General features: G+C 49.4%; 1 protein-coding gene across 1 annotated transcript in view; it reads left to right on the forward strand.

Annotated features, from left to right (window-relative positions):
• Positions 1-17,593, forward strand: part of LOC112114023 (scavenger receptor cysteine-rich type 1 protein M130-like) — a gene marked incomplete at its 5' end in the record, with an annotated part of 208,992 nt that overhangs the window by 110,543 nt on the left and 80,856 nt on the right. Inside the window, one exon of the mRNA XM_029912881.1 lies at positions 14,690-15,004. Coding sequence (XP_029768741.1) covers positions 14,690-15,004 — 315 coding nt within the window. The remainder of the gene's footprint in view (positions 1-14,689; positions 15,005-17,593) is intronic.

Raw genomic sequence — 17,593 nt, forward strand, 5'->3', positions numbered from 1 at the left:
GCTGTGGGGGGGATGGGGTCAGGGGGTGTCCAGCTCAGAGGGGCTAGGCTCGGAGCTGGGGGTCAGGGCTGTGGGGGGATGGGGTTGGGGGGTGCCTGGCTCAGAGGAGCTGGGCTCAGGGTTGGGGGTCAGGGCTCGGGGGGGATGGGGTCGGGGAGTGCCCGGCTCAGAGGAGCTGGGCTCGGGGCTGGGGGTCAGGGATGGGGGCTGATGGGGTCCGGGGGTGTCCAGCTCAGAGGGGCTGGGCTCGGAGCTGGGGGTCAGGGCTGTGGGGGGATGGGGTCGGGGGCTGTCCAGCTCAGAGGGGCTTACTATGCTGCTTACCTCCACCTCCCCCCTCTCCTGGAGCCTCAGCACTCCGCGTCCAGTAGCGGCCTTGGACAGTGCTGCAGCGGCGTGGCTCCAGGGGGACCTGAGTTCCCGCCACTCGGCCGCAGCTCACAGCCCCGTCCCCTTACCACGTGGCTCTGAGTAGGGAGGAGCTCAGGCCCTGCTGGAGCCATGCTGCTTTAGCTCTGTCCAGGGACGCTCCTAGCCGCAGCACGCTGAGGCGCCAGGAGATGGGGGAAGGTGGAGGCGGAGGCAGGGGGGAGCCTCTGACATTCTCGTGGGGCCGGGGGCCCCTGCAGGGCCTGGGACCTGGGGCAAATTGCCCCACTTGCCCCCCCTCTTGGCGACCCTGTGAGTGGCGAGCGCCCCGGCTGAAGGAAACCCTGGACGCCCCCCTTCTCTGTCCCCCCCCCACACACACACACTAGCCGGAGCGTGCACTCGCCATTCTGGCAGCCGTGCACGGTTTTTTGTTTTTTGTTTTTTGCTTCGCTGCTCTGGCTGCCCAGTTTTTTGTTTTGCTTGGGGCGGCAAAAAAGCCAGAGCCGGCCCTGTCAGGACATCAGTCTACAACACCTTAGTTAAAAATTGTTTTAAAAATATTTCATTAGTGAGTTGGTGAAGATTATAAAATCACATCTCTAAAAAACCCTTGCATAGATTTTTAGATGCACAATCATCTTTAGACTTAAATGCTGGGATCTTCAGACATATGGTTTTTTAAATAAATCCTTCAAAAGACCACCCTTATCTAAAATACATATTTTAATTACTATAGTAAAAAAAACTTACTTCCAAAGTCTTCCTGTCCTTTCTGTCCATCCATTTCTCTCTTCACCCCCTCTCCCCACATCCACTCATTGAAGCCAGCCCTTAAAGAACAACAACTCTTCGCTTCCAGAAAACTGGACAAAGCGTTTCCCTTTCTTTACTTCTGACTATCTGATGAACTAGTTTTCAGAGAACACTCCAGCAAATGCCTTGTGCTGCCCACCTAGCAAGTCCACAGCACAGAGTCCCTCTTGTCTGAACCTCACCAGGAGGTGGGACCTGCACAAGAACCAAGGGGTATCAGAGCAAAAGTCCCTTCTGTGCACCTTTCTGTAAAACTGCACCTGCATCTCAGCTGGAGGTGCACATCTGCAGTGGGAATAAAGTTTGGGTTTGTAACAAGGCGCTTGAACGGCTGGGCTGCCTAGTGGTTGGTGCCCCAACCTCCAGCCCCTTGTTTTCAAGGTCAATTTGCCTCAGTCTTTTAGGCAGTGGTGTAGGGAAATCCAGGCCCTCCCGCTCCACTGGGTCCCAGCCCAGGGTCCTGCATGCATCAACCCCTGAATAAGGGAGGCCTCCCAGCAGAGAGTCTAAATTCACTGTCCTGGGCTACTTCCTACCACGGTCCCTTTTGTTTGGGGTATGGCCCCCCTAGTCCCATTCGCTAGGTGGCTTCCATCCCATAGCGCCCTATTGTGGATCTTGGGTGACATCATACTGCAGTCTTAGGCTCCTTCAGATGGGGCAGCTGCAAGTTTGGTGAGACTGAACCCCACAATGTCTCCGGGCTTCAGGAACCCAGTTACCTCAGTTGCTAGAGGCTCCTAGATCTCCTCCACAGTCCCCCTTGGCTGGGGAGACAGTGCTTAGTCCCTGGTGGCTACTCCTCAGTTGAGGGCCACTTCGCCAGTCAGCCCTCAACTGAGCCAGGCTCTCTCCTTTCCTTCTCCCCAGGCCTGGCATTGGCTGCAGGTATAGTGGGTCTGAGCCCAAAGACTCCCTTTAGCCCCTGCCGTGCTGGCAGGGTAGTTCCACATGCCTGTGCTGAAGGTTGGAGAGGAGGATGAGTCTTTCCATGGCCCTTATAGTTATGTCCATTCTTGTCACTAATCCCCGTCTTCCCTGGATAGAGGTGCAGGGCCAGCTCTTAGGGCCAAACCCAGGGTTCCTTGCTCAGGCAGGCAGCTATTGACTGTAAGGTGCGTTTGCGTTGTACAGACTGAGTAGAAACAGAATAAAGGACTCAGGATTGGGATCATTCAGAATTATTCCAGAAATAACCAGTCAGCCATCTACAAACTGCCCTGTGCACTAGATATCACTGAGAACAAACACATACAGGAGATGTGAGGTTTCTGCACCAAGCGATTTTTGAGAGATGCTGTCCTGACAGAATACTAGAATACTTTCCAAAAAGTGACAGTCGTCTTCTTATATGCAGTGTTGTTGTAGCTGTGTTAGTACCAGGATATTAGAAAGACAGGGTGGGTGAGATAATATCTTTTATTGGACCCATTTCTGCTGGAGAGGAACAAACTTTTGATCTTTCAGAGAAGAGCTGTGTAAGCTCAGAAGCTTGTCTGGAATTGGTCCAATAAAAGATATTATCTCAGCCACCTTTTCTCTCTCAACCCCTTCTCGTCCAGCTTTCACTTCTCATTTCCCGTTGGATTAATACCAGACTTGGCCAAAACATTCTCCTCTGCCAAGGTCCCTGCCTCAGTCAGTGCACAGGCTGGACGGTGCCCAGGGTGTGAATCAGGGATGTACAGTGAAAGAGCCTGTTGTATGTAGACCCATAGCCTCATTGGTTGCAGCAGCAGCATCGCCATCATCGGCGATCCCTCCATTCGAGGATGATCTCTACCACAGATTTACATATGGGTCCTGAGACGACTCAGGAGTCCAATCCTGGAACCACAGATCTGCCCGCAGTAGGTACAGACGTTTCCTGACGGGTCAGCTGCCTGCTGGGAGAAAGTTCTTTTTCTTTCCTTCCTTCTCTCTCTCTTTTCAACGTCAAGGGCAAGGCACTTCTCCTTGAAGAGTGCCACTGCCTGTTGGAGGATGTGGTGCCGTTGAGATCAGTTGGTTGCTTGCTGCTCCCAGCTTGTGATGTCCACATGAGTTTTCTACAGATACGCTTTCAGTGTTTCTTTGTAGAGTTTCCTCTGACTACCACATGATCTCTGACCATCGATGAGCTGAGAGTAGAGGGCTTGTTTTGGGAGGTGAGAGTCTGGCATCCGCATACAATGTTCAGCCCAGTGGAATTGGTGAGTGTGGCTCATTGTTTCAATGCAGGCAGGGCAGGCGCTTCCATTTAGGCGACCTAGGCGGTCGCCTAGGGCACCAGGATTTGGGGGGGGCAGCATTTTGCCGCCGTCGGCGGCAATTTGGCGGCGGGGGGTCCTTTGGCGCTCCGGGTCTTCGGCGGCAATTCTGCGGCGGGTCCTTCACTTGCTCCGGGACCCGCCACCGAAGTGCCCCGAAGACCGGGAGCGTGGAAGGACTCCCCTGCCGCAGAATTGCCGCCACCGACCGGGAGCGCAGAAGGACCCCCGCCTAGGGCTCCAAAAACCCTGGCGCCACTCCTGAATGCTGGTGACATTAGCTTCAATGAGGATGCTGGTGTTAGTGCAGCGATCTTCCCACTTGATGCAAAGGATCTCTCAGAGGCATCGTTGGTGGTACCGCTCCAGACTCCTGAGGTGCTGTCGATCGGTCACCCAGGTTTCTCATCTATAAAGGAGTGTAAGTGTAACAATTATCTCACAGACCTGGATCTTGGTGTCCTGCTGTAGGTCACAGTCTGTGAAAATGCACCAGAGCAGATTCCTAAAGGAAGGACTTGTGCAATGGATTCTGTGCTGGATCTCACTGTCAGTTTTTGCATTTTGAGAAAGTTGGCTACCGAGGTAAGAGAAGTCCTCAACTCTCTCCAAAGTCTGTCATAAGAACATAAGAACGGCCTTACTGGGTCAGAGCAAAGGTCCATCTAGCCCAGTATCCTGTCTACCGACAGTGGCCAATGCCAGGTGCCCCAGAGGGAGTGAACCTAACAGGTAATGATCAAGTGATCTCTCTCCTGCCATCCCTCTCCACCCTCTGACAAACAGAGGCTAGGGACACCATTCTTTACCCATCCTGGCTAATAACCATTAATGGACTTAGCCTCCATGAATTTATCCAGTTCTCTTTTAAACCCTGTTATAGTCCTAGCCTTCACAACCTCCTCAGGTAAGGAGTTCCACAAGTTGACTGTGCTCTGTGAAGAAGAACTTCCTTTTATTTGTTTTAAACCTGCTGCCCATTAGTTTAATTTGGTGGCCCCTAGATCTTATATTATCGGAACAAGTAAATAACTTTTCCTTATTCATTTTCTCCACACCACTCATGATTTTATATACCTCTATCATATCCCCCCTTAGTCTCCTCTTTTCCAAGCTGAAAAGTCCTAGCCTCTTTAATCTCTCCTCATATGGGACCCGTTCCAAACCCCTAATCATTTTAGTTGCCCTTCTCTGAACCTTTTCTAATGCCAGTATATCTTTTTTGAGATGAGGAGACCACATCTGTACGCAGTATTCAAGATGTGGGCTTACCATGGATTTATATAAGGGCAATAAGATATTCTCCGTCTTATTCTCTAACCCTTTTTTAATGATTCCTAATATCCTGTTTGCTTTTTGGACTGCTGCTGCACACTGTGTGGCCGTCTTCAGAGAACTATCCATGGTGACTCCAAGATCTTTTTCCTGATTAGTTGTAGCTAAATTAGCCCCCATCATATTGTATGTATAGTTGGGGTTTATTTTTTCCAATGTGCATTCCTTTACATTTATCCACATTAAATTTCATTTACCATTTTGTTGCCCAATCACTTAGTTTTGTGATATCTTTTTGAAGTTCTTCACAGTGCTTTGGTCTTAACTATCTTGAGCAGTTTAGTATCATCTGCAAACTTTGCCACCTCACTTTTTACCCCTTTCTCTCGATCATTTATGAATAAGTTAAATAGGATTGGTCCTAGGACTGACCCTTGGGGAACACCACTAGTTACCCCTCTCCATTCTGAAAATTTACCATTTATTCCTGCCCTTTGTTTCCTGTCTTTTAACCAGTTCTCAAGCGATGTAAGGACCTTCCCTCTTATCCCATGACAACTTAATTTATGTAAGAACCTTTGGTGAGGGACCCTGTCAAAGGCTTTCTGGAAAACTAAGTACACTATGTCCACGGGATCTCCCTTGTCCACATGTTTGTTGACCCCTTCAAGGAACTCTAATAGATTAGTAAGACATGATTTCCCTTTACAGAAACCATGTTGACTTTTGCTCCACAGTTTATGTTCTTCTATGTGTCTGACAATTTTATTTTTTACTATTGTTTCAACTAATTTGCCCGGTACTGACATTAGACTGTAATTACCATAGTTAATAGTTGCGCAATTTCACATTTGAGTTCTTTCAGAACTCTTGGGGGAATGCCATCTGGTCCCGGTGACTTGTTAATGTTAAGTTTATCAATTAATTCCAAATCCTCCTCTAGTGACACCTCAATCTGTGACAATTCCTCAGTTTTGTCACCTACAAAAGCCGGCTCAGGTTTGGGAATCTCCCTAACATCCTTAGCCATGAAGACTGAAGCAAAGAATTCATTTAGTTTCTCCACAATGACTTTATCATCTTTAAGTGCTCCTTTTGTATCTCGATCGTCCAGGGGCCCCACTGGTTGTTTAGCAGACTTCCTGCTTCTGATGTACTTACAAAACATTTTGTTATTACCTTTGGAGTTTTTGGCTAGCTATTCTTCAAACTCCTCTTTGGCTTTTCTTATTTACATTTTTATACTTTATTTGGCAGTGTTTATGCTCCTTTCTATTTACCTCACTAGGATTTGACTTCCACTTTTTAAAAGATGCCTTTTTACTCTCACTGCTTCTTTTACATGGTTGTTAAGCCACGGTGGCTCTTTTTTAGTTCTTTTACTGTGTTTTTTAATTTGGGGTATACATTTAAGTTTGGCTTCTATTACGATGTCTTTGAAAAGTGTCCATGCAGCTTGCAGGGATTTCACTCTAGTCACTGTACCTTTTAATTTCTGTTTAACTAACCCCCTCCTTTTTGCATACTTCCCCTTTCTGAAATTAAATCCCACAGTGTTGGGCTGTTGAGGTGTTCTTCCCACTACAGGAATGTTAAATGTTATTATATTTTGGTCACTATTTCCAAGCGGTCCTGTTATAGTTACCTCTTGGACCAGATCCTGTGCTCCACTCAGGACTAAATCAAGAGTTGCCTCTTCCCTTGTGGGTTCCCGTACCAGCTGCTCCAAGAAGCAGTCATTTAAAATATCAAGAAATTTTGTCTCTGCATTTCGTCCTGAGGTGAGATGTTCCCAGTCAATATGGGGATAATTGAAACCCCCCACTATTATTGAGCTCTTAATTTTGTTAGCCTCTCTAATCTCCCTTAGCATTTCATCATCACTATCAACCGTCCTGGTCAGGTGGTCGATAATAGATCCCTAATGTTTTATTCTTATTAGAGCATGAAATTACTATCCATAGAGATTCTGTGGAACATGTGGATTCATTTAAGATTTTTACTTCATTTGATTCTACATTTTCTTTCACATGTAGTGCGACTCTCCTCTCCTCCCCCGCCCCCCGCCCGCCCCACCACGACCTATTCTGTCCTGATGATATATTTTGTACTCTGGAATGACTGTCCCATTGATTGTCCTCACTCCACCAGGTTTCTGTGATGCCTATTATATCAATATCCTCTTCTAACACGAGGCACTCTAGTTCACCCATCTTATTATTTAGACTTCTAGCATTTGTGTACAAGCACTTTAAAAACTTGTCACTGTTTATTTGTCTGCCCTTTTTTGATGTATCAGTTTCTTTTTTATGTGAATGTTTCTCATCTGATCCAGCCCCTACTTTATCCTCTTCCATCCTCTCCTCCTGACTAAAACCTAGAGAATCTCTATCAATAGACTCTCCTCTAAGATAAGTCTCTGTCCGATCCACATGCTCCTCTGCAGTGATCGGCTTTCCCTCATCTCTTAGTTTAAAAACTGCTCTGCAACCTTTTTAATGTTAAATGCCAGCAGTCTGGTTCCACTTTGGTTTAGGTGGAACCCATCACTCCTGTATAGGCTCCCCCTATCCCAAAAGTTTCCCCAGTCCCTAATAAATCTAAACCCCTTCTCTCTACACCATCGTCTCATCCATGCATTGAGTCTCTGAAGCTCTGCCTGCGTACCTGGCCCTGCGCGTGGAACTGGAAGCATTTCTGAGAATGCCACCATAGAGGTCCTGGATTTCAGTCTCTTTCCTAGCACCCTAAATTTGGCCTCCAGGGCATGTCTCCTACACTTCCCTATGTCATTGGTACCTACATGTACCAAGACCACCGGCTCCTCCCCAGCACTACACATAAGTCTATCTAGATGCCTCGAGAGATCCATAACCTTCGCACCAGACAAGCAAGTCACCATGTGGTTCTCCCGGTCATCACAAACCCAGCTATCTATGTTTCTAATGATCGTATCTCCCATTACTAACACCTGCCTTTTCCTATTGACTGGAGTTCCCTCCCCTGGAGAGGTAACCTCAGTGTGAGAGGATACCCCAACACCATCTGGAAGGAGGGTCCCAACTATGGGAAGGTTTCCCTCTGCTCCCGTTGACTGCTCTACTTCCCTGGTTCTTTGATCCCCCCCAACAGTGCAGGGGCTGTCTGACCGGAGATGGGACAAATCTACAGTGTTCCAGAAAGACTCATCAGAATACCTCTCTGCCTCCTTTAGCTCCTCCAGTTCTGCCACCCTGGCATCCAAAGCCCGTACGTGGTCTCTGAGGGCCAGGAGCTCCTTGCACCGAATGCACACATACGCCACCTGCCCACGGGGCAGGTAATTATACATGCTGCATTCAGTGCAATAAACCGGATAGCCCCCACTCTGCTGCTGGGCTTCTGCCTGCATTGTCTCCTACAGATACCTAGGTTAACGATAGGGGGTTTTGTTTAAATCAAGAAGTTTTGAATATAGTTTAGTTTACAGGTTTTAAAGAATGGCAAGTGAACCTTCCCCCTTCCCACTCCCCTTCCAAACTCCCTCATGAAACTCCCTGTTAGCAGCCCTGTTCACAAAGCTGTCCCTCGATGATGATTTGTGGTGGCTCATGTGCAAGGCCTGAAGCAGGCTGATGGAGCACTTTAGTTTTCTTGATATTGAGTGAGAGACATAGACTTCGGTAAGCTTGTGCAAAAAAATCCAGTGAGGACTGAAGGTCATTCTCAGTGTGTGTGACGATGACACAGTCATCAGCGTACTGAAGATCAATAATGGACGCCCTGAGGACTTTAGACTTTGAGCAGAAAAGTCAAAGCTTAATAAGCTGCCCATCCATTCTATATTGAATGTCAACTCCAGTGGGGAGGCCGTCTTTAAGAAGGACCAAAATGACTGCTAAATACATGGAGAACAGGGTTGCAGCAATAACACACCCTTGCTTAACCCCAGTTTTGATGAGAAAAGGACCCATCTCAAGGCCATGACAGAGAATGGTGGCAGTCATCTCATCATGAAGAAGCCTTAGGCCCTGAATAAATTGTGGAGGGCAGCCAAATTTGGCCAGCACCTTCTACAGGGCTTTGCGATTGAGAGTTGAAGGCCTTTGTCAAATCGATGAAGGACATGTACAGGTCCTGATTTTGCTCCTGAGACTTTTCCTGGATTTGGTGGGCAATGAAGATCATGTCGGTTGTCCTGCAGGATTGTCTAAAACCACACTGAGATTCTGGCAATATTTCCTCAGCAAGGGAAAGTAATTGGTTTAAGAGGATATGGGCAAGAATTCCCCATACTGTAGATAGCAAGGCAATGCCACGATAATTTCCACACTCCAACTTACGTCCATTTTTAAAGATTGTAACAATGTTAGTATTTCTCAAGTCTTCTGAAATCTTCTCATTATACCAAATTTGAAGATAAATGAAGCTCCCGACAGCATAGCTCTGAGGAGTATTGGAGCACACAAGCCCCTTCACTGCAACAAGGTGACAGTCCCCAAAGAGTGGTTGGAGCAGTGGCAAGATGTGTAAACAATAAAATTATGCTGAAATTATGCTCCTGGCTGTTATGTGGCACCAGGCACTAGAACTGAGATGAGGGTGACTGTTTCCACCTATTGGGCCCAGACAGTATGGGGAGGAAGCCACCTGAATTGAATGCAGACAGGGGTGACAGGGGAAAGTAGATGAGGATAAGGATGCAGGGGGAATATTCTGAGCCTGGAAGCTGGTGGGTGGAGAGAAACTGGGACAGGGAGAGAAAGTGGGAGATGGGGACTGGTTGGGCAAGGAGACTGGAATTTGGAGGAGGGGGAAAGAGACTACGACTGGGTAGGCAGGGCGATTAGGACAGGGAGTGGGTGGGGAGAGACTGTGACTTGCTGAGCAAGGAGATTGGTGGCTGGGGAGACTGGAACTGACTTGGTGAGGAGTCTGGGACTGGGAACCAGTGGGGAGGAACTGGGGGTGGATGAGGAAAAACAGATCAGATCAGGAACTGGGGTGTCGGGGGAGTTTAAGACTAACTGGGCGACGAAACTGGAATAAGCAGCCAGGGTTGGGTGGAAGAGACTGAGAGCAGATCTACATGAACATTTAGTTTGTGGGAAGCTGTCCTGCCAGGCACCGAGTGTCCATGTGGACGGTGTTGCTGCGCATTGAGGCCCTGTCTACACTACTGCTTAAGTTGATGTAAGTTACATTGCTCAGGCATGTGAAAAGACCTCCCACCCGAACTATGTAACTTACGTCGACTTAAAGCAGTGTCTGCATTGCACTGTCAGCAGGAGATGCAGATCAACTGAGGACCACAGATGGGAGGGGCCGCACAGAGAACAGGGGGGAAACTGGGACTTGGCTGGGAAACCCAGAGGTGAAGTCCAGAATTGGCTTGTCCAGGAGACTGGGATTGGGGATGAGAAGCTTGAGAAGTGGAGACTGGAACTGGGTAGTCAAGAAGAATGGGACTGGGACACAGAGCAAGGGATGGGGAAGAGACAGGTTGGAGGGGTGGGGGCACAAGGAGTTAGGCTTGGTAGAAAAGGAGAAGAGAGGTCTCTGACCACTAGAGAACACACCACTCCAGAGCCTGGAATGGAACCCAGTATCCCTGAGTTTTGCCATTCTCCTGCTATCAGCAAATATTTGTCAAAACCTCCAAAAAAATCTTCTGATCCCCATCTAGTGCTGGTCCACAAAGAGGATGACAACCTACTACTGCTGTCAGTTACTCCATTAGCTCAAGTGGCAGAGGTTTGTGTTCCAAGCTTTTAAACAAAGGGTTCCTGCCATAGGCAAAAGCTATATAAGGCAGGGAGTGATTTCATCCTGGATCTTCACTCTCCACACAAGAAGACTCCTGGAAACACCTGAGGACCAAAGACTGAACTGGGGGAAGTGCTGGACCCAGGCTAAAGGGATTTCTAGCCTGTGTATGAAACACCTGGGGATTTCAAGCTGCAAAACAAGTATAGCTTGTGCCTTAACTTAAGACTCTGCAAGTCTTCCTGTACCATCAGTTAGGGTGAAAATCCGCTATTCATATCCAATCTATCTAGTATATTAAGCTTAGATTGCATTTTTGTTTATTTGCTAGGTAATCTGCTTTGATCTGTTTGCTATCACTTATAATCACTTAAAATCTATCTTTTGTAGTTAACAAACTTGTTTTTGTTTTAATCTAAACCAGTGAGCTTTGACTGGAGTGGTGGGTAAAATCTCTACTTGGTTACTACAAGTGTACATTGTTCTCTTCACATTGAGGGAGAGGTGGACCAGATTTTAAACCACTATTCTGGCCAGATTTGACCAGGGCAGGACAGTACTTCTCTGGGGTCTGAGGCTGGGAAGCTGGTGGTTAGAGAGCCTGTGTGTAACTGCAGCTGGGTGTGTCCCTACCTGTGTGAATGCTGGTGAAAGTGCAGGCTGAAGGGCTCAGAGGTACCCCAGTTCCAGGTAGCACCCCAGGGGGAACCCGTCACAATAGCGTTTCACAACTATTGACCTCTTTAAATTGTGTGGGAAAACAAACATTTGGTCTCCAGGCAAACATAATACAATTATGTGGGCTCCAGGCAAACAAATGAGAAAATATCAGGGATGGACCAAAGCTGCGGGTTTCACTCCCAGACCTGGATCTGAACTTCCCCAATGTTCCGAGTGCTGGGTGGGGTCATTATTCCAAGTTGGCCCACAGAAGTGGAGCAAGCATATGATAGGTGCAGTATGTAAATGTAATTGTTATCCTGAAAGGTGGTAATGGCTGTCATCACGGGGATTTGGATCGAAAGCAAATCACAGACCTCATGAAAGCCAATGGCTGGCCAAGCACTCTCTATTAGGCTCAATAGATAGAACCATCAAAATCCTTTATGTACTAAAAACATCTGTAGACAGTGAGGGCTCTTGCCCAAGGCACTGGCCACATGGTCAGGGCAGAGCTAGCCAGGGGTTTCCCTTGTTGCCAATGCAGGGGCCAGGATATTGGTGTTGGACTGTGTCTGTTGGAGGGAGAAGCCAGTAGAAGGAGTTGTGACCAGGATCCTAGAAGGGAGCAAGGAAGCCTGTTGGAGCTCACTGGAGGGGCAGGCTGGGGACTTCTGAGCATTGAAACTGCCAGCTGTTGTTAGGTTCAACTGTGTGCAGGGAAACAGAACTTTGCGTGCACTTAGCCTTGGGTCCTACCACGAGTGAATGTCACTGAGTTAACTTGGTTGAGAAAATGCCCTTTTTTCCTAGTACAGACCAGGCCCAAGGGGTTTCCTTTGGGACTGGACTGAACAGAGCAGCACCTAAATAACCTTCCCTGTGGATTGCAGCAAAGGGACCTCTTTGTATTTGCTTGGCATTAAAGGAGCAGGATGGTCTGGCCATGTACTTGTGTGAACTGCTCTGTTCTCTAAGCCCCAACTCAGCCATCCACTGCTGCAACCAGCCTGTTCCAGGGGTCACAGGGGAACTCTGCATGTAGCCGTAGCTCCTAGGCGTAGTAATGATGCCCGTACTTGCTCCCAGTCTCAGGGACAGTCCTGGGTCCTCAAACCCTGTCCTGGGGGGCAGTTCTCCCAGGCAATATCCCCTGACTGCGTGGCAGGCAGTGGCCCATCCTCACACTCCCTGTTTACTGCCTCCCTCCCAGCAGCCAGTTTTGCCTCTCCACAACCCTCAGAAATGCAAACAGCTGTAAAGACAACTGGCGGCAAGGGGTGGAACTCAGAGTTACCGGGGAAAAAGTCAATGGCAGGGAGTGGGGGCAGAGTCTGCTCCTCATCTGGGGAAGGAGTAGCCTGTACATGCACGGCAGAGAGGCCAGGTAGAAAGGGGAGACGAGGAGGGGGTAGAGCCCAAAGGAGGCGGGTGGGAAGAGACCAGTGGAAGAGGGAAATGTGTAGGGCAGGAGGGAGAGGAAGCTCTGGAAGGGAGCACAAGGCTGTAATGCCAAGCGCCACAGAACAAAAATTGTGAGGTTAAAAAAAAATCCAGTCTCATTTTTCTATCCATCTTTGGACTTTAAAACCGCCCTCTGCTCCTCTGCCAGAGTGGGGGTGAGAATCGCAGGCTGAAAAGTCACCGTTTCATGCACCCAAACTGCACGACTCCCCCTGGCCGCTCAGCTGGAGACTGTGCTTACCCTCCCCTCACCCCTGAGCCGGGAACTGCCGTCCATTGTCCAGCACTGCCTTCGCTCTCCCCGTCTGGTTCAGTTCCTCTGACAGATGAAGGGCTGGCTGAGAAATAGCTTGACAGCCACTGAGCTAATTCATGCAGCATAGTTCCCGCTCGCACACAGAACTTCTGTTACTGGTCAGGGCTGAGTTACATATATTGGACCTTCACCTTCACACTGACATCAACCATTCACACCAACTGTAATGTCACCGTAACACAACAGGAATGATTTAGCCATTTGCAAACAGCAACACTTCCCTGGTTTCCCCCACCCCACCCCCGCAACTTCTCTGCCTGAGACTGGGAAGCACTGCCCCCATTCCAGAGCCCCCTCCCTTCTCCTCCCCATTTCTCCTTCCCTCCTGCCCCCTCCCACTCCTGACCCCATCCCCTGCCTACCCCAGACTCCATTCCCCTCCCCAATACTCCCTCCTGTCTCCCTGCCCCAACCCCCCAACCTCCTGTCCACCAGCACCAGACCCCCCGACTCCATTCCAACTCCTCCATCCTCCCCAATACTCCACCATGTGCCCCTGCTCCAGGCTACCTCCCCCGCTCCCATCCTCTGCTCCACACCCCTCCCCTCCTCACCCTCTTGCTGCCCTACCTCAGGCCCCCTCCCTCCTCGCCCTACACATGATCACCCTTCCCCACCCCACCTCCTCTTTCCCCCCTTTTTAGAGCCCCCTCTTTTCCCCATGCCTCCTTCTGACCCCCTCTCTGCTCCCTCACCCTTCCCCTTTCTCCCTCCTGCCTGATTCCTCACCCCGCTCCTCACTTCTCACTCCTGTCCCCCACTCTGGACCCCCTCTTCTCTCCACCTCTCCATGCAGACTCCCTTCTTTAGATTCCCTTCTCCTCTCCTCCCTCATGCTCCCTGCTCAATAACCCCCTCCAGCCCCATGATCCCTGCTCTCCCTCTAGACCACCCTGTGCTCCATCTCCACTCTTCTCTCCTGCCCCAATTTCAGATCGCAGTCCCCTCCCCTCCCTTCTGACTCTCTCTTCTGCCTCCCTGTTACCCCCACTGCAGACCCCTCCTCTCCCCACTTCTCCCTCCTGCCCCCCTTCCGACCTCCTTCCTGTCCCCCCAAACCAGACCCACCTACTCACTCCTTCCATTTCCTATAGCCCTTTCCAGAACCTCGTCCCCTCTGTCCCTCCTGCCCCCTGCTACAGACACTCTCCCTTCCCCACCCTCTTTCCTCCCCTTGCTCCAGAACCCCCTCCCTCCGGCCGACTCATCATCTTTAACCCATTCCCTTGCAACTCTTGAATCTTCCTCCTGTCTCCCCAGTGCCCTGCTCCCCTCACTCTCTTCATCCTCCTTTCGCTGGGTCTCTGCTGCCCATCACAGTCCCTGGGTCCTCTCCAGGCCCCTCAGCCACCCAGAGACAGCCGTGTTCCCTGTGGGCTTTAGTGGGAAGTGGCAGCCAGCTTTACTCAGGGCGGCCTCACTCCCACATGCCGACAGACTGTAGGGAGATGGCGGCATCTTTCTGGTGTCAGACCCAGTGACAGTGACAGGAGATGGCGCCATTCGGAATAAGGGAAACTCCGTGAGTTGGCGCCTTTCATCGTGTTCTCACGAAACAGGTAAAAACACCCCAAATCGCCAGAGTGGGGATACAATGGTGAGAGCTGCAGCACTGACAGACCCGAGTGTGAGGCCCTGAGATTGGATCAGGTGGAGCCATGAGGCAACTCTGGGCGTGTCCCATTCTCCTGGCTCTGGGTGCGGATCCTCTGCTGCAGGGCGCGGACTCTGCTGTGATAACGCTGGGGAGGGGGCTCCCTGCTCGCTCTGACCTGCTCTGTGTCTCTCTTTGAAGGTGCTGATGAGCTGAGGCTGGTGAATGGAGGCAGCCCCTGTGCCGGGAGAGTGGAGGTTAAACACCAGGATCAGTGGGGGACGGTGTGTGATGACAAATGGGACATGACAGATGCTGGGGTTGTCTGTAAGCAGTTGGGATGTGGAGCTGCTGTCAGTGCCCCTGGCTTGGCTCCATTTGGACCAGGTTCTGGAACAATTTGGCTGGATGAAGTTGCCTGTGATGGTACCGAGTCTGCTCTTTGGCATTGTGGGAACGAGGGATGGGGTAAGAGTGACTGCATTCATGAAGAGGATGCTGGAGTGACCTGTTCAGGTAAGAATCAACCAGCTCTGTCCTGAAAGGCAAATCCCCTGAGACAAAAGGGTTTGAACCTAGAGGGCATCATGTGCCTGTGACCCTAATGAGAAATTAACAAAAACCAGAGCAAGTTCTGTCATTATTGTTATTACTGAGCTCTAATTATTACTGTCCATGTCTCCAGCCACTGAGGAGCCCCCTGTGTGACTGTGGAGTGTTTTTATTATCTCATCTCCAATTGTTTCCATGCCACGTCTTTCCTTTCCCTCTGAATGGGTCTAAAATGCAGATAGGAGAGAAAATGGAAAAGGAAAATGTCATGTAGGCTCCTAAGTCACTGAGGCACTTTTGAAAATGTTACACTCATGCTAAAACCCAGACCCAGACCCCCAACCACAGAGGTACAGAGGGTGGGGCATTTATGTTGCCCCTTTGCCACCCTTATAGGATGGTCAAGGAATGGGCAGATTCTCCCAGCTTGGCCAGAATTAGATTTAGCGGAGAGCACTCCCCCGTCTGCTCTGTTACTTTTCACATTTTGGACCATTAAGAGGCATTTGTTGTGACTCAATAGTTAACATTACAACTACCGACACATTATAAGTTTTATTTTTAATTTCTCTCTTCTTAACATTTAGTAGGAATAATATCTTCCTCTGACATAGCACAAGGAAGAGTAAGTAGAATATTTTCCTATGGTTCCAAAAGTTTTAGCAGCTTCCCCTTAAAATGGGAGCTCAGGCAGTGTTTAATCTTTGCCCCTTCCTGGATTTTGAAAGTTTCAATGACAAACCTCAACATTCTCTTCACATGGGTAGCAGGGGCAGGGGGTAGGGGTTGTACCTGTAACCCTTCTGCCAGGTGAAGCCAGCAGCAACAAGAGCTGCTTTCAGTATCAAGGGTTCCTTTTCAACAATACGACACAGAACCGGTTCAAGCCCCCACCCAGTAATCTGGGAAAATTACACACCACCCCTGGTCACCTCTGAGAGGCAATACTTCCCCACTCGCAAGCAGAGTCTGTGTGTAGAAGATGAGGCCCAGAAAAAGATCATCCTTGTCGACGTCACGGTCTCTTTTGAGAACAGGACCCTGGCATTTCGCGAAGCTCGAGCTCGTAAGCTGGAAAAGTACTCCCCCCGGCTGATACCCTGAGAGCGAAGGGCTACGAGGTGCAGATGGACGCCCTGATTGTCGGAGCCCTGGGCACCTGGGACCCCTGCAATGAGCGTGTGCTGTGGACCTGAGGGATTGGTCAACGCTACGCACGGCTCATGCGGCGCCTCATAGTCTCAGACGCCATCCGATGGTCCAGGGACATCTACATCGAACACATCACCGGCCACCGACAGTACCAGGAGGCGTGAGCCAGAGTGACATCGTTCTCCCACTACGAGAAAGGGACCAAGTGACCTTCTCCGTTGGATCATATGAACTGGAACCATAAACTCCCTGAACATTAAATCTCACCAAATGAGGGTCAATCCATCCTCATCATCATATCCACTCATTATACTCCAGACCCGAACATAGCCACTCTATGAACTTCATAACCTCATATCTCAATGCCTGTACTTTGACCCATCAACCTTTTACCCCCAATTGGGGATATTGCAGTTTATGTATTTCTAATGCCACCTGATCTTAAACCAAACTTTGCACCCTCGATAATCTGTATGTTATTCCCTGATAACCAGAAACTTCTATGCTCAAACTCTGTTCACTATTTTTTTAACATCATCTTAATAAAAATTTTAAATGTTAAAAGAAACTTTTAATGAAAGGAGGCAAGTCACCCAAAATTAATTAGGGAAAATTCCACAAGCAGGATTCATAATCATAAAACTGTGAGTAAGACAGCCACCCCAGCGTGCGTAGGGCAGTCTTCTGCCTCATGTTCTTGAGTGCTACAGCCAAAAGTTCTTTTACCATGCCCCTCTCTACTTCATCACCACACCCCACTCACAGTGGTTGTCCTTGGTCAGTGAGGACCTAGGGGTCAAAGGTGCATCTGTGTGAGCTCACCTCCCACCCAGGGAAGAAGGCACCTTGCTTGTTCTGCCATCTGAGCACTTGGTCTGTCTGGCTGCCTTACCAGCCACTGTTCCTCTCTTCTGGCCTCCCTGGGAGCCGCTGCTCCTCACCACCTGGCTGCCCTGCCAGCCGCTGTTCTGCTTGGCCATCACCTTCTGCCTCTCTGCTGTAACCTCTGCATGTCAGTGTCCTGAGAGCCCACCCAACTTTTAGTGATTGTCAGCTCTCAGTGAAGCAGGCTGGGCAGAAATGCTGCCTCACCACAAGTGCTCTTAGCTGTAGTGAGCACTTAAGAAAAGATTCCTAACTAGACCAGGGACCCTTAGGGAGAGTGCACACCTTCTGGCTAGAACACTTGTCCCCACCCTTCTTACTCTCACAGGGGTCTGGCATTCAAGCTGCTGGCTTTACAAATTCCTTTCAGCTGAGGGTGACCCCTTCATTTGGGACAGGCTAAGCACAGTTCTGCTCCCCTTTACTAATACAATAAAGACAACAACACTGATAACAATATTTCACTATCCCTGCATTCAGTACTAAAGTGATTTGAAACCCAAAACCAGCCAAGCT

Source organism: Terrapene carolina, unplaced genomic scaffold, assembly GCF_002925995.2.
Source record: "Terrapene carolina triunguis isolate 2854851 unplaced genomic scaffold, T_m_triunguis-2.0 Scaffold347, whole genome shotgun sequence".
Lineage (NCBI taxonomy): Eukaryota > Metazoa > Chordata > Testudines > Emydidae > Terrapene > Terrapene triunguis.